A 26,078-nucleotide genomic window follows, 5' to 3' on the forward strand; every position below is an offset into this window, starting at 1 on the left:
GGCCAGGCCTCGGAAAGGATACTTGTTGCACGGTTCTCTGGATGGTGGTGTCTGGGGACTGGGACTCCTTCAACAGCTGCAAGATTTGCTGAAGCCCTTGCTCGTCAGGTTTCCACTCATACTCCATCTTGGTTTGCTGCAAATAAAGCCAGACACAGGAAGAGACGGAGCAAATGTTACTCCCGGTGCACAGGCCCGGAGGCTTCCCGCGCGCAGGGGACCCGTTCTCCCAGCCACCACAACCCCAGCGCTCCCCAGACGCCGCGGACCTGCCTGGGGTGCCCCGAAGGAACTCTCGGACAGTGAAACCCGGCGGAACTGCTCCTGGCAGCCCGGCCGCCAACGTCTGCTGCTGCTGCCGCCGCGGCCGCCGAGCGCAAGCAGCCGACCAGACTGAGTCACCGCGAATTTGCAATCTGGCCCCAAGATCCGCTCACGGGAGCCCCCTGGGTCCTAGTGCCACGCAGTTTTCTCCAACCCAACCCATCTCTTAATTCCGTCCAGAAGATTACTACTGACTTAAGGGCTAATAAAAAGTCAAGTCCTTATCAAAACCCCTGCGAAACACCTGAAGAGATCTGTTTTTGGTATATTATTTTACATACACATGGCGAATTAACGCAAAATGATTGAAATAGGGTAAAAAGGTTGTTAATTTCCCTGACAGTTCAGCAATAATTAGAAGCAATAAATATGTTTACAATTCAATTTGATATATAAAGCACTAAAAATAGTCTAAAATATTGATGCAATCACAACCCACATCTCAAAAACCATTAAATGCAACATCTGCAGAACCTGACTAAAAAAAAAATGTATTCCTGCATAAACTTCAACTTTTGAACTCCTATTAAGTGAAATAAATTCCATTATGAACTAACTACATTCCATAAGTAAGGACTTTGGGTCGAAGGAAATACAAGAAAAATAATGTAATTTTACAACTGGGTAGTGTTTAATTCCATTAAAGTATTTTCACATACTACAGTTTCTCATTTGCTTCTCATTACAACCTAGTGAGGTATTATTTGCCTCGATGTGGCAACTAAGGCGAAAAAAGATCTGAGCAAACAGCCACACTTAATCAGTGAAGGCTGAGACACGAATATAGGTTTTTAAAGCTACTATGAGTTGCATCTGCTACAGTCAACTGAAGCTATTAATGACATTTATCACTAAAACTAAATGCTTAAACAAAAACAACAAAATGTAAGTATCAAGCATGACTTATTTGTAAAAATCAAACAGTTTGATAAAGGAGAGGATTTTTAACATGAAAAGTCCCTTGCTAGTAGGGTTTAGACAAACTACTACCTTTTCACCTCTCGTTAGCTTTTTCTTTCTTTTTTAAAATGCCTTTTCCTCTCTCTTTCACTCTTATTTTTCTGCTTAATATCCTGTAATCTGACTTTGCTCACCAAGTTCTAATGACTTCATAAATGGCCCAATCTAATAAACTGTTCTTAAAAAAAACCCAAAACAAAATCACCACCATCCAGACATACAATGTATTAATGCTGTAGTGTTTTTTATTCTAGTCTTCATTCTATTTTTTATGTACATTATATTTTATAATAATGGGACTGTCCTGTTTCTTGCCTGACTTCATATATCATTAAATATTTATTGAAAATATTTCAATAAAAAGTTAATAGTATTCCATTGTACCACTATGTCATCATTTATTTTTATATACTTTTATTTGATACAATATAGACACAAAATTGTACAAATGATAAGCATATAATCCATAGATGGATTTTTACAAAGTGAACCCATCTGTGTAACCAACACCCAGTTCAAGAGATCGCTGAGTACGAAGAGGTTTCTTTTGTGTCCAGTCCCAGCCATCAACCCTTCTCAAAGTAATCCCCAGTATAATTTCTATCACTATAGATTTCTCCCCTTCCCTCTCTTAACTTCAGAAACTTTTAAAAAACTACAAATATTATAATAAATCAAACAACATGGTCGTATAAGACAAGTTAATTCAATCCTATCTCCACGCTCCCTAGAGAATCCGTTTTATCAGTTTTATGTGAATCTTTCTACAGTCTAATCTCATATATATGTTTTCCTCTTTTTTTAAGATCATCCTCCATACTACACTAATATTAACTCAACAATGTTTTTTTACACATAATATGACATGGCCATAATTCCAGGCCAATACACACAAATTTAACTCACCTTTTAATAGATGCACATTGGTCTTGAGAATGGATAGAGCATAATTTGTTCAACCATCTCCTGATTGGCTTCCAGACTGCTTCTACTTTTTTGCCACTACCAACAACACAGTAAAAAAATTCTTGTACCAATGTCCCTACATAATAGTGGCAACCTGACAGGGTTATTAGGCCAAAAAGTATGTGAATTTAAAAATTTTAAACAGTTACTACCAAATTATTTTCCAAAAAGTTATACAATTCACACACGCCAACAATATGAATGTTTCCTTTATCTCCACCAGCACATTATTCGAATTTTCATGAAGCTAACCAATGACAATTTGATTTCCCCTGATACTAGTGGGGGTGGGGAACTTAAAGTCTGAGCCTTAGTAATATTAGAGTTGGAGCTGCTACCAGGCATACCCTACGTGCTGAGGTGACATTCAGATAGCCCACTTAACCCCCTAGCTGTCCTTTTAAATAAGAAACTAAAACAAGGGACCAATAGCAGTCAAGTCTGAAAGGCATCTTCATTATCACATCCATCCTGAGGATGGCTGCACCATAATATCAGGCCAATAACATGCTTCCTTCTTTATTTCTGTCGTCAAATAGGGTTTTCTTTTCAAACAGCTTAGTATTAAGAACATTTAATTTGATCAGCCTATGATGACAGAATAGGTGTTTCCCCACACTTTACTCAAATTATCTGTAACAAAAGGCTCTTAAGAATATTTGATTCAGATAACTGCTTGGTAAGAGATCTTAGGCCACTTTGAACTTCTCTATCACATCTTTTTAAAAATTGTGATAAAGGTCGGGCGCGGTGGCTCAAGCCTGTAATCCCAGCACTTTGGGAGGCCGAGACGGGCGGATCACGGGGTCAGGAGATCGAGACCATCCTGGCTAACACGGTGAAACCCCGTCTCTACTAAAAAATACAAAAAACTAGCCGGGCGAGGTGGCGGGCGCTTGTAGTCTCAGCTACTTGGGAGGCTGAGGCAGGAGAATGGCGTAAACCCCGGAGGTGGAGCTTGCAGTGAGCTGAGATCCGGCCACTGCATTCCAGCCTGGGCGACAGAGCGAGACTCCGTCTCAAAAAAAAAAAATAAATAAAATAAAAATAAAAATTGTGATAAAATCTACATACATAACATATACCATTTTAAGTATACAGTTCAGTGGCATCCATCTCCAAAACTTACCATATTTTAAAAGCCATTAAAATAAGGAAGAATCTTATACCCTGGGCTAGCCAGACATTACAGGGTTAATTAGATAATATCCGAAGTACTTCAAGCTAACCAAGCACATCAGGATTATTATATGAAGTAGAAATCATTTATTTAACTAGCAAACTACATTTATATTAATTAAATAGAATATCAAGATCAATATTGGATTTTCTTATAAAATTTAAATATTACCTGGAGTATTCTTTTTGCATGTTGAAGGCTCAGCTTTCTAAATGTCTCAAAAAAAGGAAGTAGTACTTCAAATTTCGCTCCTTTAGATGATACTCCATACTACACTAATATTAATTTTACAACTTAATTTTACAACTTATGCCTGATTGGCCCATGACATTCAAGGGTGACAAAAAAAAAAAAAAGGCATTTAAACAAGCCAAAATACAGTTACTTGAAAAACAAGATAGAAGACAGTCCCAGAATAAAAAGTAGCCTGCAAGTGGGGAGTTACTGCGATACCATTTTGGACTTTCAGAAGACTAGAGCTTACTTATGAGTAAGTTTTTAACTTAAATTTACATAAACATTTTGAATTTGTTACAGCTGAGAATCATGTGAGGTAAAGAAGCCAGACTGGCTGAAAAGAAAGTAAAAATATATAGCGTCTTCCTTGCTGGATAGTCTGTAAAATATAGTTTAAAAAGCAGACTGGAGATGTGGACTCTACTGACCTATGTTTGAAGTCTAGTTCTTCCACTTGGTAGCAGTGAAAACCTGGGCAAGTTAATTCATCTGAGTCTTAGTTTCCCAACCGTAACATGGGAATACACTACCTCTGTATGCAGATCATAGGTATCTGGCACACAATATATGTAATTTGAAAAACAGTAGTTTTAATAGTTAAATGAATGGCTTTCTAGCATCTGCAAGATAAAATATAACTTCTTTTCATGGAAGAAGTCTCTTCATGATCTGGTTCATTACCTTCAGGGACATTTTTATCTATGACTCAACCTCCAACTTTATGCTCCATCATCTTTTCCTGCACCTCTCCTACCTCTGAGCCTTTGCATAGGGATTTCCTGCTGGGAACGCCCTCTTTAAATCTGACCAATTGGCAAACTCCTTCTCACTCTTTAGAGCTACCCTCATTCACTGATTTTCTGAATATTTATTGAGAGTCTTTCTTGGCACTATGATTGATACTGGATACTATTTCTCTTCTGTGTCATTATTCCAAGATCTCCCTACAAGACTTAAGATTATTTTTCACTACAGATCTATGGTTTATAGCTATTTCCATTCTAGAAACTGTCATATGGTATTATAATTATTTCTAGATCTGTCCTAGCAATAGATCACGAGTTCCTTGAGAGCAGGGACAGTGTCTTTTCACTCTGCCTAGCAGAGTCTGATTCAACAAATAGTTGTTGAATAAACGCTACTGTTGTTGCTATTAATTCAACTGAGTAAATATTAAGTTGAACAACTACCATGTGCTCAGTGAATTTTGGAGATTCAAAGATAAGTAAAATATAGTTTTTATCCCCACTAAGTTCTCATTTGGTGAGAGAGGCAGATGAGCTGTCAATGAAAGAAGTATATGATAAAGTACAATAGGAAAAGAGAAAAAAAGCAAATACATTCCACCAGGAGAGATGCATTTTCTCCCCATCTGGTTCAATTAAAATGTTTTCCGTCTAATTTCAACTAAATTCAAAGTTAGATGTTTCCATCTATATGCTGAATCACTATGAATGTGAGAAATGTTGCTATTAGTGACGTCATTTCCCAAAATGGTAAACAACTCTTGGTAAGGATCCAAACAAAACAAGGTACAATTGTCCTTCAATAACATGGTAGTTTTTTGTTTTTGTTTTTGTTTTCGTTTTTGTTTTGAGACAGAATCTTGCTCTGTCACCCAGGCTGGAGTGCAGTGGTGCGATCTCAGCTCACTGCAACCTCCGCCTCCCAGGTTCAAACAATTCTCTTGCCTAAGCTGCCCAAGTAGCTGGGATTACAGGTGTGTGCTACCATGCTCGCTTAATTTTTGAATTTTTAGCGGAGACAGGGTTTCACGATGTTGTCCAAGCTGGTCTGGAACTCCTGACCTCAAGTGATCTGCCTGCCTCAGCCTCCTAAAGTGCTGGGATTATAGGTGTGAGCTACCCTGCCTGGCCATAGTAGTTTTTATTCCTAGAAAATTCAACATATATTAAAACTCTGCAAAAAGTTCCATGTGTATATGTAAAATTGAGTTAGGCTCTTGGCTCTGATATCTATAAACAGATTTTTCACACCTTTGTGATTATCTAATGAGACATTTACAAGTCATACAAAACTAGGACAATTCTTCATGGTGAACATCTAGCACCTCTCAGCCCTGCCCAGTAAATGACAAGAGCACCTCCCAGTCACTAGGACACCTCCAGAGAGCAGCACTGCCTCAGTGGAGAATGACTATGGCAGGGAAAGTACAAAGGGCTGTGAAGACATTATGCTAACCCAATTAAGAGGTCAGGAAAGGACTTCCTTGAGGAAATGACTCTTTATCAGAAACCTAACAGGAATTACCAAAATGCAAAAGTGAGGCTGGGAGGATCTCATAGATGATGTTAGGAAGCTTGGACTATCTTAAGGATAATACAAAGTTTGTGAAAGAGGTTTTAAACTGATAAAAAACATGATCAAATACAAGTCTGGAAAAGAATTAATCCTCCTAGAAAGCAAAAATGGTGAAGGAGAGGTTCATCTTTTGCTCTATAGCTTCAATATTATGTTAATTTTTAGAATGTTTCATATTTCAATAAAAATGATTTTTAAAACCCATCAGTTTGCAATGAGGGCAAGAGGAGCCATAGAAGACCTAACTGTCCAATCTGCACATAAAATGAAATTACAGTTTGTTAGGGGAAGGGCAGTCATGTTTCAGAGAATCAAGATGCTACCAAAAACTCTGGTAGTTAAATATCGAAGACTTAAACACGTGCACTATTTTGTTAGTAATAGTGATAGCTAATATTTTTTGAGTACCAAGCAATGTTCTAAGCACTTCACAACTCTATGATGCTGCTTTATTAATTATATTTTACAAATAAGTACATTGAGGCACAGAGAAGTTACCTGCCTAAGGTTGTTCAGCTAGTAATTGCCAGAGCCATGATTCAAACCCAACTAAGCTGGCTCCAGTGTCCAGTCTGGAAGCCCCTGATATACTGCCTTTCCAAAAGAAACATCAATTTCTATAAACTGGCAAACTACTCATAGATACAACCATTTGCATACTAAAGAACATATATTTTGATACCTTTGTGGTGAGGTAAAAGAAAAAAGTAAAATCACACTTCACCATCATAAAAGTCATAATAGATCTAAAAAACCAGTAGTATGTATATAGTATGACAATATAATAAAAATGAGATATTTCCATAGCATTGAGTAAATGAGTTAAAAACATTATAAATAAAATCTTCACAACACCCCTCTGTTGTAAGTAGGTAGCAAGTATTATTTTTGACAAGCAGATAAGAAATTTGCTGAATGTGAATCAGATATGCAGACTTCCACAGAAAATGTCTCTCTTACACTTTTTTTTTTTTTTTTAACAGAAAAATGCTATGATGAGCAAGGACAGAAAAAAAATCAGAGCTATCCAATGATCTAAAAAGAGCATGCTATTTAAAGAATGTAAGTATTTAATAAAACTTTTATGAGAAATTGAACCAAAGTTCAGGTATGAAGGGAAAGAAAGAAAAGTTTACAGGCACCTAATGATGCATCAAAATGTTGACAAACTTGTTAAATTATAGCTATCAGTGGAACTAGAAAGGCCTTTAAGAAAGTCCATAGGCTGGGCGTGGTGGCTCATGCCTGTAATCCCAGCACTTTGGGAGGCTGAGGCAGGTAGATCGCCTGAGGTCAGGAGTTCGAGATCAGCCTGACCAACCTGGTGAAACCCCGTCTCTACTAAAAACTACAAAAATTAGCCAGGCATGGTGGCATGCCCCTGTAATCTCAGCTACTCAGGAGGCTGAGGCAGGAGAATCGCTGGAACCCGGGAGGTAGGGAAAAAAAAGTCTATAATGAGCCGGGCCCGGTGGCTCATGCCTATAATCCCAGCACTTTGGGAGGCTGAGGCAGGTGGATCGTCTGAGGTCAGGAGTTCGAGACCAGCCTGGCCAACATGGAGAAATCCCGTCTCTACTAAACATACAAAAAATTAGCTGGGCTTGGTGGCGGGTGCCTGTAATGCCTACTAGGGAGGCTGAGGCAGGAGAATCTCTTGAACTCAGGAGGTGGAGGTTGCAGTGAGCCAAGATTGTGCCATTGCACTCCAGCCTGGGCAACAAGAGGGAAACTTGGTCTCAAAAAAAAAAAAAAAAAGAGAGAGAGAAAGAGAGTCTAAAATCAGAGGTTATGGATCAAGAAAGAAGAGAAGAAAATGCAAAACGAACTGTTGAGCTCATATTAGTTGCAGAAATGAGCTCAACTAGATTAGAAGGGCAGGGACCATAACTCATGTTCCACAGTGCTAGGCACATGGGTTTTAAATCATCCTTGATTGAGACTGATGGGTAAATCATCTAGTTCAACATTTGAAAAAATTAGGCTAAGACATTAAAATTTTAACTTTCTGGCATCACAAAGTTATTGTCGTCTAAGAGCTGAGAGATTAACAGAACGCAGAAAATGGAAAATAGGTACTAAGAAAAGTTTGAATAAATGTATTCTGCCTTTTCTGGAAGAACTTTGAAGATGACTAGACGTGCTTACCAAATGCTAAAGTTTACAAATCAACATTAAAAAAAGAAAAAAGAGTGTGGTATCAAATTTGAGTGATAAGAAGGAAATCTTGGTCTCAAAATTTGACCCAATCTATAACCAGACACTTCCTATACTTTAGCCCATTTAATATTCACAACAGCACTATGAGGTAGATGTTAACTCCATTTTATATTAACCGAGTTTCAGAGAGATTAAGTAGCTTGCCCAGCTAGTATATGGCAGAGTAGGCATTCAAAACCAAACTTGTGTGATTCCAAAGTCTGAACCATGCCTACTAATAACAGCAACCCTGTTATCATTAATGGGTCCTTCCATGTGCCAGTTATTATGTTAAATTCTTTAAATACATGATCTCATTTAATTCCGTGAATATGTACTATGATTATCTCCCATTTACAGAAGAGGAACAGGCTTAAGAGAACTTAAGCTATGTGTCCAAGATCACACAGTAATGAGCAAAGCCAGGACTCAAGCCCAGATGCACCCAACTCCAGAGCCCATGCACTGAACTACTTTACCATATTATTCTTGTTCTGCCACCCCACGAACATGTGACTAACCCTTAGAGAACTTAACAGTGGGCAGACTATGAATGGTCTGCGTTATACTACTCTTTCCCTTTCTATTCCGTGCATCACCAATAATTCAACAGCTCTCTTGAAGAATGTCTACTTCAGGTCAATTACTTCAGATATGATAACTGCACCTTGCTTTTCAGAGCACAGTTTTTTCATTTTTAATGAAAATGAAAGGCTGATAGGAGTAATACTTCCCATACATTTAACTTTTGGTTATCTCATTGTCACCCTCAAAACACCAACTCCCCGTTGAGTTCTAAAACAGATTTAACCTTCGCAGTTGGTCTCACTCTGCATGTACGTTTAAGCAACATAAATCAGTGGTTCTCAACCCTGACTACACATTATAATTACTGGGAACTTATAGCCAGTTGAGAACCATTATATTAAATCAATATATCTGCTCCTGGCAATTTCCATTATTTCTTTTTTTTTTTTTTTAATTATACTTTAAGTTCTAGGGTACATGTGCATAACGTGCAGGTTTGTTACATATGTATACTTGTGCCATGTTGGTGTGCTGCACCCATCAACTCGTCAGCACCCATCAATTCATCATTTATATCAGGTATAACTCCCCAGTGCAATCCCTCCCCCCCCCCCCCCGCCATGATAGGCCCCAGTGTGTGATGTTCCCCTTCCTGAGTCCAAGTGATCTCATTGTTCAGTTCCCACCTATGAGTGAGAACATGCGGTGTTTGGTTTTCTCTTCTTGTGATAGTTTGCTAAGAATGATGGTTTCCAGCTGCATCCATGTCCCTACAAAGGACGCAAACTCATCCTTTTTTATGGCTGCATAGAATTCCATGGTGTATATGTGCCACATGAGAAATGCAAATCAAAACCACAATGAGCTACCATCTCACACCAGTTAGAATGGCCATCATTAAAAAATCAGGAAACAACCGGTGTTGGAGAGGATGTGGAGAAATAGGAACACTTTTACACTGTTGGTGGGATTGTAAACTAGTTCAACCATTATGGAAAACAGTATGGCGATTCCTCAAGGATCTAGAACTAGATGTACCATATGACCCAGCCATCCCACTACTGGGTATATACCCAAAGGATTATAAATTATTCTACTACAAAGACACATGCACACGTATGTTTATTGCGGCACTATTCACAATAGCAAAGACTTGGAATCAACCCAAATGTCCATCTGTGACAGACTGGATTAATTTCCATTATTTCTTACTCTTTAAGCAGTGGTGTTCTAGCTGTACTAGAAATGACAGAAAGCAGAAAGAGAGAACAGAATGCAGACTGCACCAATTCATATGAGAAACATTACTAATCACTAAAAAAGTCTTTGATGAAAACCAAAACATATGAACATACTGTTTGAAGTTACACAATAATTTGTACTTCCTAGTAAGGATAAGTACAATGTTTATTTACTTTGTAATTTAACAGTGACAGAGAATGGGTAAGAAGTTCCACTTAAGTTATAAGACAGAAATGGGAACTTGGGAAAAGTAAGTTTTGGGGGAAGTTTATCTCCAGTAAATAACAACAACACACACTAGAAAATTATGATCCTTAACTGGCAAAATATGATTTAAATTTGTATATCAAATCAACTTATCTTGTGAATAACTAGATCTTTCTTCAAATGGCAATATTAAGTCATTCATAAAACTAAACTCTTTTAATAAGCCTACACATTAAAAACCAATTAATCAAAATAATTAGGTCCCTGATTCTCTTAGTATCATAGGATTTATTAATGTGCTTTACTAGGGATTGTCCCACTGCTACATTCAACTGAAGAGTTAGTTTTTAAGTAGTTCAATGGATTACTGTCACTGCCTATTGTTAACCCTAGTCCAACAGTTTTCATTTCTGTGACACAGACTTAAGAAAAAAAGCTTTTTAAAAGTCTTCTTTAAGTATTATACCATGATTATAAATTTCCTTTCAGAACATTGCCAAGTGGTTTTAAGTAAACACAGTGCTTAAAAAGTTTCAAAGTACTTTCACATTTTACCTCATTTAATTTTCAGAACTACCCCGTGAGTTGAGGAAACTGTCTCAGTGATATTAAGTCACTTGCCAAAAATTGCTCAGCTGGTAAATGCTAAGAATTGGGTTGGAATGAATGTCTATTTCTGGTCGAATGTTTCTACTACTCCAAACTATTCCTTTAATTCATAGTTCATTCAATATGCAAGTACCATCAATTAAAAGAGTAGCCTGTCTTCAAGTAACACTGCTCTACACTGATTATACATTTGCTGATTTATATGATGATATGCATAAAAGGTGGAGACAAGCTGTAGTACTCTAGGTAAAATAATGGCACTGAATGACAAAATATGAGCACCAGGCAAGTTACTAATTATAGCTATACTTACTGAATTTAAAGAGCTGGTAAAAAAGGCTATGATGCAAATAGCCAAATATTTTCCTGTGAAACACTTCTGAAATTGTAAGTCAATAAAAGGTATGATTCAATTATTTTAGAATCCACTTTACGTATTAATAAAGTGAGACATACCTAAACAGTTGATAGGAAGCCAAGTTGATAATTTAAAAAAAATTAGCACATTGGGATAACCGTTATAGCTCATTTTGATAACTACAAGTATACTGTTTTATTGCCATTAGCTTGCTCCAGAAGTTCTGAAGTGAGAGGGATCCAGAAATGTCTTATTCATGTCCAAAGCTGTCCTTGATTAAGTATAATGTATGGATTCAGTATTTCACATTTTCAAGTGTTGCAGAAAAAGGAACATAGCACTGTATTTATTGGTAAGGGTTGAATGAGAAAAGGATCAGAGCAGTTTAGACAGCAAAATAGGAAGGTTAAAAAAAGTTAAGTGGTTAGTAGGCTGATTAACATTACGTTTTACCTAACCATACATTTCTTCACAGAAATCTCACATACAACAGGGGCATATATTAGTCAAATTTCAGTTATGAAAAGATAGACACAGCAGAAAAAACTTTTGAAAGGGAATCAATTTTTACAAGTTTAGTTCCTGAACTGAATCTTGTTCCACATTACTTGTTGCTGGTAAGCAACAAGATGGAGTAGAGGAAGCATGGGTTCTAGAGTCATGCATTCATTGGCTCAAATCCCAGTTCTGTTAATTATTGACGCTGTCTTTTTTAGGAAAATTGCCCAATCTTTTGAGCCACAGTTTAATCATCTGTGAAATGGGGTTGATGAGAAGATTAAATGAGAACGTAAAGTGCCACAATAGTCAGTACTTAATGTTCGTTCCCTGCACGCTACACTCCCAACTAAAATTGTCATTAAGACCCAGATTTACTGATGGCAGCTCGTACCATCAGATAACAATAGGATGAAGATTTCTTAGATTATTTTTGTGCAATCAAAGAATATGCATCAAGGCCGGGCGCGGTGGCTCAAGCCTGTAATCCCAGCACTTTGGGAGGCCGAGACGGGCGGATCACGAGGTCAGGAGATCGAGACCATCCTGGCTAACACGGTGAAACCCCGTCTCTACTAAAAAATACAAAAATCTAGCCGGGCGAGGTGGCGGGCGCCTGTAGTCTCAGCTACTGGGGAGGCTGAGGCAGGAGAATGGCGTAAACCCGGGAGGCGGAGCTTGTAGTGAGCTGAGATCCGGCCACTGCACTCCAGCCCGGGCGACAGAGCAAGACTCCGTCTCAAAAAAAAAAAAAAAAAAGAATATGCATCAAAATGGGCTGTTTAACTTGTCATTTAAATGAACTGATGCTATGGTTTAATGTTTGTATCCCTCCAAAATTCATGTTGAAACTTAATTCCAAATGCGACAGTATTAAGAGGTGGGGACTTTGGGAGGTGACTGTCATTGTCATGAGGGCTCTGCCCTCGTGAATGGAATTAATGCCCTTATAAAAGGGCTTGAGGGAATCTATTTGGCCCTGCTGCTCCCCTTCAGCCATGTGAGGAAACAGTGTTGTTCCCTCATCCATGTGAGGATGCTGCAAGGTGTCACCTACGAATCAGAAAGTGAGATTTCATGACACACCTAATTCACTGGTGCCTTGAACTTGAACTTCCCAGCCTCTAGAAGTGTGAGAAATATATTTATATTTCTCATAAATTACCCAATCTAAAGTATTTTTTTATAACACAGGATTGGACTAAGACAGCAATTGGAACCAAGAAGTGAGGTGCTACTGTAAGAAATACCTAAAAATGTGGAAGTGGCTTTGCAATTGGGTAATGGGTAGAGGTTGGATGGTAAAGGGCTATTCTGGTAAGGGCTCTGAAGAGGAGAGCTGCATGACACGCCTCAATCCTCTTAGAGATTTCTTAAGTGGTCCTGTCTGTATTGGTAGAAATACAGACAGTAAAGCCTATTCTGATAAGGTCTCTGAGACAGATATGAGGAGTATGTTATTGGAAACTGCAGGAAAGGCCATTCTTGTTGCAAAGGGGCAAATAACTTTGCTGAATTGTGTTCCTGTCCTAGTGTTTTGTGGAAGGCAGAACTTAAGAATGATGAAATAGGATATTTGACAAAGTGTTCAACGTGTGGCATTGGCTTCTCTTGACTGCTTATAGTAAGATGTAGGAAGAGAGAAACAAATTAAAGATGGAATTTGTAACTAAAAGGCAGGCAGAACTTAAAGAAGGCAAATTCTCAACCTGAATGTTTGATAAGATTAGTACGGACAGAAAGAAGCTAGGTGCTATTCATCAAGATAATGGACAAATGAACCAAAAGGCATTTCTGAGGTGGTTGCGACTATCTTGCCTATTATAAGCCCGGAATGCCAGGGCCTTGGGAACAGAATGATTTCAAGGCTCTGCTACCCACATTGTAGTGCAGCACTCCCTGGCTACCCTAGCTGTGGCTCAACCACACCGAGGTTCAGCTCAGATCACCCCTCCAGAGGACACAGGTGGTAAACCTTGGTGGTGTCTACATGGTGCTAACTCTGCAGTTGCACAGAATGCACAAGCTGTGGGAGCACTGTTACCTCATCTAGATTTCAAAGAATACCCTGAAAAACCCTGGGGCTCAGGCAGAGCACCATCACAGGGTGGGGTCACTGCAGAGAGGCCCCACTAGGGCACTGCCTAGTGGAGCTATGGTAGCGAGGATACAGCAGAGAGCCTACACAAGGGCAATACCTAATGGAACTGTTGGAATGGATCTTCTTAGACTGAAAGAGCCACTGGAATGCAATTCCAGCTTGGGAGAACCACAGGCAGTAGACTCTTAACTCATGACAGCTGCAGTATAGGTTGTGCCCAGCAAAGCCATGGGGGCAGGGTGACCTGGAGCCTTGGGGGCCCAACCCCTACCCAACTGTATCTGGAAGGCAACACAAAGATTATTCTGGAACCTTAAGATTTAATCTTGTTTGCCTTCTTGGATCTTGGGCTTACTTGGTTTTGCAGGCTCATAGCTGGACAGCAATTTGCCTCAAGATGAATCATACTTTGGGCCTCACCCATACCTGATTTAGATGAGATTCTGGGCTTCAGACTTTTGAATTAATGCTGGAATGAGGTAAGACTTCTGGGGCTATTGGGATAGAATGAATGTATTTTCACAGAAGCACATTAATTCTGTGGGGCTGGGGCAAAATGCTATGATTTGAATGTTTCCTTCCAAAATTCATCTTGAAACTTCATCCTCAATGCAACAATATTAACAGGTGGAGCCTTTAGGAAGTGATTAGGTCATGAGAGTTCTGCCCTCATTAATGGGATTAATACCCTTACCAAATGGAGCCAGTTTGGCCTTTCTGCTCGCCTTCCACCATGTGAGAACACAGTGTTCATCTCTTCTTCCATGTGAGGATGCAGCAAGAAGGTGCCATTTATGAAGCAGAGGGCAAGCCTTCACTAGACATCAAATTGGCTGGACTTCCCAGCCTGTGTAGTACTATGAGAAATACATTTTTATTATTTTATAAATTACCCAGTCTAAGGTATTTTGCAACAGGAACAGACTAAGGCAGGTGATATTCTAAAGTAGAAAAATCAAAACAGAAACATTGGAAGAATACGAACAAAGAAACAAATGGAAATCAAGTGGTGGACATTAAAGCAGATATGAATTTAATCAGTACAAAAATTGTATAAGGGCAAAAACTAAGTATAGTCACGTGTCAGTTAAGGACAGGGATACAGTCTGAGAAATCCATTGTTAGGCAATTTCCTTGCTGTAGTTAACATCATAGAGTGTGCTTACACAAACCTACATGTTATAGCCTACTACACACCTAGGTTATACGGTATAGCTTGTCTGCTAGGCCACAAACCTGTATAGCATGTTGCTGTACTGAATATTGCAGGCAGTGGTAACACAATGGTAAGTATTTGTGTATCTACGCATATGTAAATATACAAAAGGTACAGTAAAAAAAGCATAAAAATAGAAAATAAAGCATAAAAAGCATAAAAGATTAAAAAAAAAGGTTTATCACTATAAGGGACTTACCATGAATGGAGCTTACAGGACTAGAAGTTGCTCTGGGTGAGTCAGAGAGTGAGTGGTGAGTAAATGCAAAGGCCTAGGATGATACTGTACACTATGGTACTTAATAAACATTTTCTTTCTTCAATAATAAATTAACCTTAGCTGTTACTGTAACTTTTTACTTTATGAACTTCAGATATTTAAAAATTTTGACTCTTTTAATACTTAGCTTATAACACAAACACTGTACAGCTATACAAAAATATTTTCTCTTTATATCCTTATTCTATACACTTTTTTATATTAATTTTTGTTTTACTTTTTAAACTGTTTTGTTAAAAATGAAGACACGAACACACATATTGGCCTAGGCCTGCACAGGGTCAGTGTCATCAATGCCACTGTCTTCCACCTCTGTATCTTGTCCCACTGGAAGGTCTTCAGGGGCAATAACAAGCATGAAGCTGTCATCTCCCATGACAACAATGCCTTCTTCTAGAATCCCTCCTGAAGGACCTGCCTGAGGTGGCGTTACAATTGACTTTTAAAAAAATAAGTAGAAGTACACTCTAAAATAACAATAATACAGTAAATACACGAACCAGTAATAGTTATTTACTATCATTATCAAGTATTATGTATTGTGCATAATCATATGTGCTATATTTTTATACAACTGGCAGTGCAGGTTTATTTATACCAGTGCCACCGCAGACATATGAGTCATGCATTGCATTATGACATCAAGAGGCAATAGAAGCTTTTCCACTCTATCATAACCTTATGGGACCACCATTGTATATGTAGTCCATCGTTGACTGAAATGCATGAGTGTAGTTGATGGAGGGTGGACCTCATATTATGCAAAGGGATAGGACAAGAAAATTCTATAGAGATGATCCAAAAGTGGGAAAAAAATCAGTGGGAACTAATGTCATATGATAGACTACCACACAACGAAGAGTTTAATATGAAAAACAGCAGCATATATTCCGTGTTACGTTATTTTTCTGTTACTGGGATAAAGAAACATTGAGGCTCAACCAAGATTAATGAGACACATAAAAATTCATGAGTACAAAAAACAGAATGAAATGTGAGATGGGAAGGAAATCTGAAATTACACTAGACACAAAAGATAATGTTAATCTGTACACATTAAGAAAGTGTTCAGTTTATAAGCATAGACCCTTAAAACTGAATCTTAGGTTAAAAAGTTTATTTTAGTCTTGCAAATAGAGATACTAAGTTATTGGCCAATTGAATATCATGTCCATTCATTCCCCTCAGCCCACAAAATAAAAATTTGTTAACTTACACTTTAACTGTAATTAGAGAATGGCAATCATAGCATCTAAGCTTCAGAATGTAATGAGTACTAGACAACATCTATCCAATCCTCTTATTTTAAAAATGGGGAAATCAAGACCCAGAAATCAACATTACAAATTAAGAGGGGCTATGTGCGGTGGCTCATGCCTGTAATCCCAGCACTTAGGGAGGTAGAGGTAGAGGAACTCCCTAAAATATTCAATTTCTTCCACTTAAAGCAAAAACATCTTGGGACTAGTTTGTCATAATATATATATTATATAATTATGTAATATATACAATCATGTGGTATACATTTGAATTTTTATCTAATATTGCTATCCTGATTAAGCTCTTTTATTTTCAAGAGGGGGAATAACTCAAATTCAGATTGTCCAAGAGAAAAGGGGAGGTTTATTTTAAGTCATTCATGGATTAGAGATAGAAAGCCATCAGGAAGTAAGGCAGTTTTCAGCAGCAGGGAGTTCTCTAGGAACTGCAGGGTTGGTACAATGAAGGCTGATGACTGCCATGGGAATTAATTTCCTTCAATTTGAACACCAATGTAAATCCGAGAGCTGACATGCAGGTCTCTGAAAGGTACGAAGTCTAATAAATATACCCAGATGGGTGGAGAGTAAACTGAGTGGGAAAAGTAGAGAAAACCCAGAATAAAGTCATCTGCCAGTTCAGGTGTACACCTCTTTATGGACAACAGAATTCCTTCACCATCTCCTTCTATCCCTCTCCTCTCCGATCTTCCCCCATCTTTTCCAAATTACACTATTTTGTTTTTGAGCACTGACGATCACTGCTACTGATGCCATCAAGGGAAAAAAACACCTCACAATATTCATTTTACTAACACTTTACACCAGGAGAAGATGTAGGGAAAGTGGCAATTTACTCTCACTATGATGCTAGCTTTCAGGTAGTACTTGGTTCTCAAGACTCAGACATTCCATATCTCAAAGGACCTACAACATCTCTTAGGCATTTCCAGGAGGTACCACTGTTGACAAATATGGTAGATGAATATCTGCTTTATTTGAACAAGTATAAAAGAGAGCTCCTAAAATATTCCAACAAGAAAGCAATATATTAGTAACTTCTCTGGGAAGCTAATATAGAACCAATAGTAGCACATGAAAGAAAATTCACAGGAGGAAATACAACATTAAACAAACATGAGAAAATGCTGAAGCTTACTAGTAATCAAATAAATGTAATAATAAAGTAACGGTTTTAGTCCAATTAGCAAAGATAATTTTGAAATGATAATATCCTATGTTGCTGAGGAGATGATGAATCAACTTTAACAAAATACTGATGGTAGTATAAAACTAATGACCTATAAGAAATAACTCAACAATCTATATTGAGCCATATACATTTTTATACACTTTGTCCTCATGATTACACTTCTGAGCCTGTATCCTAAGAATCCTAAATACACAAAAGACAGTATTATACTCAAAGATTTTATCCTAGGGTTATTTCTAATATCAACAATAAATATATGGCAAATAATATAACCTTCAACTGATGCAGCTATTATGCAACAATCAAAATAAGTAGACATACTATGAAGATAATACTGAAAACAAAAACATCTTCATAGTTATAAAAAAAAAGGATTCAACTTTTGCAAAGCTCAAGCATTATACCAAAAAATTGTTTTATAATCTAAGAGACCTAGTTTCAGAGAAAGGCTTTCCTGAATATTAGAGAACAGAAGTTTTACTTAGATAACAGGAGTTATTACACATTCTACACTTGTGATTACTGTTCTGATACCTTGTATATACAAAATCATTTTTAATATATTAATAATATGAAATTCATGTTGACATTTAAATGCTACAAAATACTAAGTAAAAAATATAGAAACAGTAATAGTATGAAATCTAAAAGAACAAATCCTCAAATTTTATATCAAAAGAAATAATAATACAAGGATCTTTCATCAATTTCCTAATTTTTCACATGCCGATACAAAATTCTGGCAATGTAAGAAAAAACAATAAATAGCTCAAGCAATACATTGCACTAGAAGAACTAAGAAAAAAGCCCTACTAAATGTGTAAAAGCCAAAAGCAAATGAAAATGAATTTTAGCTTAGAAAAGAGGGCCTATATTCTTCTACAATGGTTCTTGAGACTTCTGTAGAAATAAATTCTACAGACTGTCTCAATAATCACAACTAAAACATGTTAAGTAAAAAACTAATTCATAATAAAATCTCTACTGTAAAAATAAATAAATCTAAAGTACTTACGTTAGAATCATCAATAGATTCTTCTTAACACATTTTTCTGCCAAAGAAAACTAATGTGGTAAGAAGGGATGGAAAGAACATGAATGCTTACAACTATCTTGACTAACGAGCTAATGGCATAATTCTGTGTGTCTGTTTAGTCTTTAAGGTAGATACCATTCAAAACTATACACTTACAACTGGTAGACATAAGAGTCTAATTAACTATTTCAAAAACACATACTATTTCCATTACAGTAAACCGATTCTTAGAAAAAAAACATAAATTCACTTATTATAAACTTCTCCTAAATCCTGGAGTAAGGTTGAGAGACACAAAAAGAAAATCTTTGTCTTGAGTCACATGAAATGATACCTCAATTTAAAAAATAATTTCATGTAGTAACTGATCCATATTATTTATAGTTAATAAAATACATAATCTTCAGTTAACTTTTGGTCATACATTATTATAAGCATACTGTGCATCTCCTAGAAGGAAGGAATGCCAGCTATTAAATCAAAAGCAAACATTTCTTAAGTGCTTGTAGGTGCAGGATCTCAGCTGAAAATTACCAATATAATAATAAAACATCTGAAATGAGAGGATGAACTCAGAAATTCCTAAGATTTCTTAACTTATTAATTTAAATTGTTACTAAATTAAATAATTCAATATGTGGGTAGGCATTTGATGAACTTGCTCAAAAACATTTGAGATGTTCACGAGTTTGTATTTCCCAGAATCAGAATATAATAATTTTATCTAAAATGACACTTTTGCCCTAGCTGCTGAGCAATTTAAACTCTACGGGAATCACACTCCAGTAAGAATGTGTATATTCTGTTTTACAAATAAAAATTACCTGCCATGCACCTAACAAAAGTCTCTAGCCCATTAGGATGTAAGGTTAAAACAAAGCTAGAATTTTTATTAGCGCCTTATCCTTCTTATGTCTCATCCTTTTATTTCTCTACTGACTCTTAAGCTTCTCCATCAAATTCCTACATTAAATATTAAACTACCATACCACTCTCTTGATTCAGAGGTTATTATCCATGCTAAAACCAGACTCCAGAAAAATCTCCTACCTTCACACTCCCTTTATAGCTTCATTGTTTCTTATTTGTGCAGGGGGATCAGGCTAAGGGAAGGATGACGCAGACACTTAAACTCACAGCCACAACCTGTCTAGAGCTAACAGCCCAGGGTAACTGTATGGGGCTTTTAAGACAAACTGCCTTCCTCTAACGGTGTTTAAGTCTTCAGTGCCAAGAAGAGTCAAAATAACATCAGAAAAAAAGAAGGGGTATCAGGAATCTGGGGCTCCAGTCTCAATTCTCTGCATTAAGAGCAGCTAGCTGGGGAATTCTACACCAATCACATACTCTCATTTGGTTTATTTCCCCACCTATAAAGCAACTAAAGACCATGTTCCTTTCAGCTTCTAGAAGTAAAACATTTAGATGACTATAAACAAGGAATCTAGTCATACTTCAAATACAAAAGCTGGCATTACTTCTTATATTTGCTACTGAAATTCTCCGAGCCACTCCTATCCTTGAGGGAAACTTGTATTCAACTCGATTGTTCAAGAGTAGTTCTGGGTCTAAGTTACCTAAGTGAAAGCTACACGTCACTCGATACTTTCAGCTAATACTTGGGCCCCTGTAAAAGCGCACAGTACTGTGCTAGCCTTAGGTGACTTCTTGCAGAAGTCGTATTCAATAGCAGGAACAATCTCTGGTTGGAAATGTCGGAGACAAATTTGCATCATAACTTGTGCTTCAGAAGTCTTTACTCACTACCCCTCAAAATTGTGTAACAGAAAACTGTGTTCATCACTGAACCAAAAACCCAATGGAGCATTCTAATGCCTATTCTGAAGCACTTGTGGTTCCAATGTTTCACTCTTTAATGCTCTTTTCCTAAATTAAGTCTCACAATATTTTCTAATAAAGGTTTGACATGAAGCATTTTTGAGCTGAAACAAACTCTTTTTGAAAAACTTTTAAGCCATGTCCATATACTATTGCCAACTCAACCCTATCACAAAAGAATCCAAGTTGTTTTACCTTTCTAAACAATAAATATCAATAACTCTGAAAACACATTATTTATGCAAAAGTCTGATAAATGTACATAAAAAGTATCCTCACTTTCCTTGCTCTTCTTTGTGTCCTAATGCTTATCAAGATGACATATTAAACTGATCTACCATTATGAAGTTATAAATACACATCTAGAGATTTTAAATTATCTTTCTGATATAACGATCATTGCAAATACCTCTCTGTCTGAACAGACATGACAACGAAATATAGCATAAAATCCTAGACCAGATCAGGTACTGGTAGAAAAAAAAAATGCTACAAAAGATGTTACTGGGACAACTGGCAAAATTGTAATGTGGGCTGTAAAAAACTAAATATCCTGAATTTGCTCACTGTATGCAGTTTTGTAAGAAAATATCCTGGCTCTCAGGATATGCACATTAAAGTATTAAGGGCTAAAGAGGCACAGATGTATGCAGCCTACTCTCAAATGACCCCCTAAAAAAGAGAGCAAACAAATGTAGCAAAATGTTAAAAATTGGTGAATCCAGGTAAAGTAAATATGGGAGTTTTCTAAATTATTTGTACTACTTTCTGTAGTTCAAAAGTAATTTAAAATAGTATCTCTAAAATCCTGCTTAGACTCTGTTCATCCCCTACAACTAAATTTCTCCACTCCCCACCATTCACAGAAACATCCTGAAAGTTGTGAATAGTCACTGTCTCCTGTTGTACTCTACTCCACTGAGAGATTTCCACAGTGCCAAACCCAACAACTTCTTCTTGGCCTCATCTTAATTTCTTCACAGTGCTGAATGCAGGTGACCACTCTTTCACCTCTTATGGTGCCACATCTCGCTGGTTCTCCTTGTATATCACTGGCTGCTCTTTGTCTCCTTTGCTGGCTTCCCTCAATATCCTAGACCCCCTTCTATTCTCTATCTAAATAATCTCATCAGTTTACAACATTAAAAGCACCCTGAATTCCAGACGCAAGTATCCAACATCTGACAAGACATATCTGCTTGTTTGTCAAATGGGCATCTCAAACTTTGCTGGTTGAAACAAAAGTCTTTTTTTTTTTTTTTTGGCAGGGTCTCCCTCTGTTGCCCAGTCTGGAGTACAGTGGCATGACCACAGATCGCTGCACCCTTGACCTCCCAGGCTCAAGTGATCCTCTCACCTCAGCATCCTGAGTGGCTGGGATGCTGAGTCCCAGCATAGTCATAGGCGCATGCCACCATGCCCAGCTAATTAAAAAACAATTTTTTTCTTTTTTTTTTTTTTTTTGTGGAGACAGGGTCTCCCTATGTTGCTCACGCTTGAAACAAAACTCTTGATTCCCTTCTCTAACCCATTCCAATCTGCTCCTCCTTCAGTTGCCTAATACCACTAAATACCACTAGTTTTCACCCAGTTGTTCAGGAATTGACCATTTCTCACCCCCTCTGCTGTCCACCCTAGTCCATGGTCTAGGCAGATTTGCCTGCCTCCCCTTTTGTTCTGTCATAACCCATTCTCTGAGACAAAGCAGCAAAAATGAGCTTATTAAATCTGTAATTAAATCATGTCTTCCCCCCATCAAAATCTTCCAATGGTTTCCCATCACACAGAAGACCTTATATCCTCATCACAACCTGCAAAGCTGTACCTAACATGGGTGCCTGCCCATCTCTCTGAACTTATCTCCTAGCAGTCTCTGTCCCCTTTTTCACTATGTTCATCACACTGGTTTTCTTACAGTCTCGAGATCATGCTAAGTTTGTTCCCACCTAAGGGCCTTTACTTTTGCATGCTCTTTCCCCCATATTCACATTGCTCACTCCTTTCCCTCTTTCAGATCGACTGCTGGCCAAATAAGACATTTAAGAAAGGCAATGTCCTCTTCCTTCTCCTCTCTCTGCTTTACTTTTCTTAATATGCATTTGTTTTTTCTTGTCTCTTCATTAAAAAATAACTTAATGAAAAACATTAACATGTGACAGTTTCTCATTGCTAAAAAAAAGAAAAGCAAACAATATGTATGAAATTCAAGCTCCATTCAACGATCTCCCTTAATCTTGGTTCCCTCCCCAGAAGTACTTTAGTATTCATTTGGTTGCGTATCCTTATAGAATTCTTCTCTATGGAATTAAATACACAGGTATCTGTAGAAACAAAAAGTGTTTTATGCCTGTTCTATAGCAAACTTCAAAATACGCCTTAACTTTCCTAGTCATTATACAGAGATTTATTTTGTTGCTCATTGGAATATATAGGTCTATTGGTGAACACTTAACGTAATTACCATTTTGCACCATTACGAACAATTCATTTAACAAATATTTACTGAGTGTCTACTACATTCTAGGCTCTGTATCTGTATCTTGCTGCAGATACAGCAAAAAATAAAACAAAGATCTTGTCCTCTTGCAGCTTGTATTCTTGCAGGAGGAGGAGGACAATAAACAGAATAAAATATACAGTGTAAACTTTTTTTTGAAAAGGGCCAGAGAGTAAATATTTTTGGCTTTGCAGGCCACATATATATGTCACGTATTTTTTGCTTTGTTTTACAATCTTTTAAAAATGTAAAAACTATTCTTAGCTTATAGAATGTACAAAAACAGGGCAGAAGCTCGTGGAGCTGTGGCTTGCTGACCCCTAATAGAGTACATTAGAAGGTGGTATGTGCTATGCAAAAAATAAAAAGGAGTCCAGGATAAGAGTGGGTGGGGAAGTGCAGGATATAATATAGCATTAAATAGGATTTCATAGATGGTAAGATCTGAGCAAAGACTGGGAGGTAAGTCCATTGAGCCAAGCAGATATGTGGAAGAAGTACATTTCAGAGAGTGGAGCCAGCAAGAGTCCTAAAGTACGAACAGGACAGATATAGCAAGGAGGCCAGTGAGCAAGAGGAGGACAGTGGTAATAGTTAATGAGGTCAGGAAGGTAAGGAGAAAGTGGAGTGGATTGGGCAGATCATGTAGAGCCTCACAGGACCAGCTATTCTCTGACTGAATGAAAGGGAATGTCTTAGTCCATTCAGGTTGCTATCACAAAACACCATAAATGAGATAGCTCATAAACAACAGAAATTGATTTCTTACCATTCTGTAGGATGGGAAGTCCAAGATCAAGACATATTCAGTATATAGTGAGGGCTGCTTTCTAGCTCACAGACTTCTTGCTGTGTCCTCAAGAGACAAAGGGCAAGGGATCTCTCTAGGGTTTTTGTTTGTTTGTTTGCTTTGAGAGAGTCTCATCATGTCACTCAGGCTGGAGTGCAGTGGCGCAATCTCGGCTCACTGCAACTTCAGCCTCCTGGGTTCAAGCGATTATCCTGCCTCAGCCTCCCAAGTAGCTGGGACTATAGGCACGTGCCACCACGCCCGGCGAATTTTTTGTATTTTTAGTAGAGATGGGGTTTCACCGTGTTAGCCAAGATGGTCTCAATCTCCTGACCTCGTGATTCGCCCGCCTCAGCCTCCCGAAGTGCTGGAATTACAGACATAAGCCACTGCACCTGGCCTCTAGGGCTTTTTAAGGGTGCCAATCCTGTTCATGAGGACTCCACTCCCATGACCTAATGGCCTCCTAAAGGCCCCATTTCCTAATACTATCAACTCGGGAGTTAGGATTTCAAGTTTGGGAGGACACATACATTCAGACCATAACAGAAGCCATTGCAGGAGAAGTGACAGGGACCGTCTTAATTTGCGAAAGGTTTATTCTGGCTACTGTATTGAGAAAATACTGTTGGGAGGGGCTCGGGCAGAAGGGGCAGACCACATAGTAACCTATTTCAGTAATCCAACAAGATGTGATGGTAGTGGCTTGGACAAGGGTGGTGGCAGTGCGGGAGGTGGTGAGGCACGATAGGATTTTGGATGTATTTTGATGATACAGAAAACAGATTGTCCTGAAAGAACAGATCTGAAGAGCAAAAGAAAAAGTGAAGTAAAAAAATAAGGTCAGGATTTTGGTCTGAGCTGCAGGATGGAGTTGCCATTGACAGAAATGGGGGAGTCTGTGGGTAAGGCAGGCACTGGGGAGAAAGTTGAGGAGTTTAGTTTTTGGGTATGCTGACTTGATGTCTATTATTAAACATTTAGGGGAGATGCTAAATAGGCAATTGCACGTATAAGACTGGAATTGGGGAGAGGGGCTAAAGATCTAAATTTGGGTATTGTTGATATTTACATGGTATTTAAAGCCATGAGACTAAATGAGATTACCAATAAAATGAGCATAGACAGAAACAAATAAACAAGCAAACAATAAAATTGGGGCTCTCCAACATTAAGAGGTCAGTGAAAATAAAGGAAAAGGAGAATTACAGGGACCAGCACTGAGACAGCAGATAACCAGGAATGTGTGACGTCCTAGAAGGCAAAGAAGAAATGGTTTCAAGGCTAAGGGAAGCAAACAGCTGTGTCAAATGCTGCTGACAGGTCACATAGGATGAGAATCAGTAACATAAGGCATTTAACAATATGGGGGCTACTGAAGAACCAGAGGAGCTGTTTCTGTGGGAGTGGTGCAGATAAAGGCCTGACTAGAGTGGGTTTAACAGAGTACTAGAGGAGAGAACTTGGCAATAGCAAGTACAGACAACTATTTCGAGAAATACTGCTCCCAAAGGAAACAAAAAATTGGGGTAATGTGGTGAAATCGGACAATTTTTTTCCTAAGAGGGGAGAAATGATAGCACATTTGTTTGCTGATAGAAATGATTCAATAAAGAGAACAAAATTGATGATGTGGAAGGAGAGAACGTGAAGCCAAGTCCTTGAGCAGATGAAAGAGAATGGGGCCTAGTACAAAGGTAGACAAGAATATGAACAGTTAATCTAAGGTAATGGGCAGGAAGACAGTCATGTACTGAGCAGATGCTGCATAGACCATTTCATAAATAGAGTGCCAGAGGTACGTGGAGTGGTTGCAGTCTATGGAAGTTCTGATTACTTCAATTTTCTTAGAAAAATGGGAAGCAAGGTCATGAGCTGAAGGTGAGGATGGGAAAAGAGATATGGAAGGTTTGGGGAAAATAAGATATGAAATAATCATTTAGAAGAGTGGGAGAGTAAGCAGACTAGGAAATACAGTACAACCATCGGGCAGCATTACGGACCCACTTGAGGTTTGTGGTCATGTGTGGTTGTGTAGTTTTTTTCTGGCCATGCCCAGCTACATAGGGGCAAGTGCAAAAACAAACAAACAAACAAACAAACGAACAAAAAACAAAAACAAAAACAAAAACCCAGAGAGTTTGTTTTAATTAAGGCTCTGGTTTTGCCAAACAAGCAAAGAGCAAGGAAGGAGATCCAAAGAAGTAATTAAACTGA

The 26,078-nt window shown here is 37.9% G+C and overlaps 1 protein-coding gene across 3 annotated transcripts in view; it reads right to left on the minus strand.

Moving 5' to 3' along the window:
• TNPO1 (transportin 1) overlaps window positions 1–26,078 on the minus strand; it is a 98,888-nt gene that overhangs the window by 65,268 nt on the left and 7,542 nt on the right. The window contains exons 1-2 of one of the 3 annotated variants that reach the window (XM_011959280.1): window positions 270–418; window positions 23–136 (exon numbers count right to left, since the gene is read on the minus strand). In XM_011959280.1, the coding sequence (XP_011814670.1) occupies window positions 23–127 (105 nt within the window). In that variant the 5' untranslated portion in view covers window positions 128–136; window positions 270–418. Of the gene's footprint in view, window positions 1–22; window positions 137–269; window positions 419–26,078 lie in introns of those variants that run through there. The other 2 variants (XM_011959281.1, XM_011959279.1) reach the window with 2 other exon arrangements.

Source organism: Colobus angolensis, unplaced genomic scaffold (genome assembly GCF_000951035.1).
Source record: "Colobus angolensis palliatus isolate OR3802 unplaced genomic scaffold, Cang.pa_1.0 Scaffold49, whole genome shotgun sequence".
NCBI lineage: Eukaryota > Metazoa > Chordata > Mammalia > Primates > Cercopithecidae > Colobus > Colobus angolensis.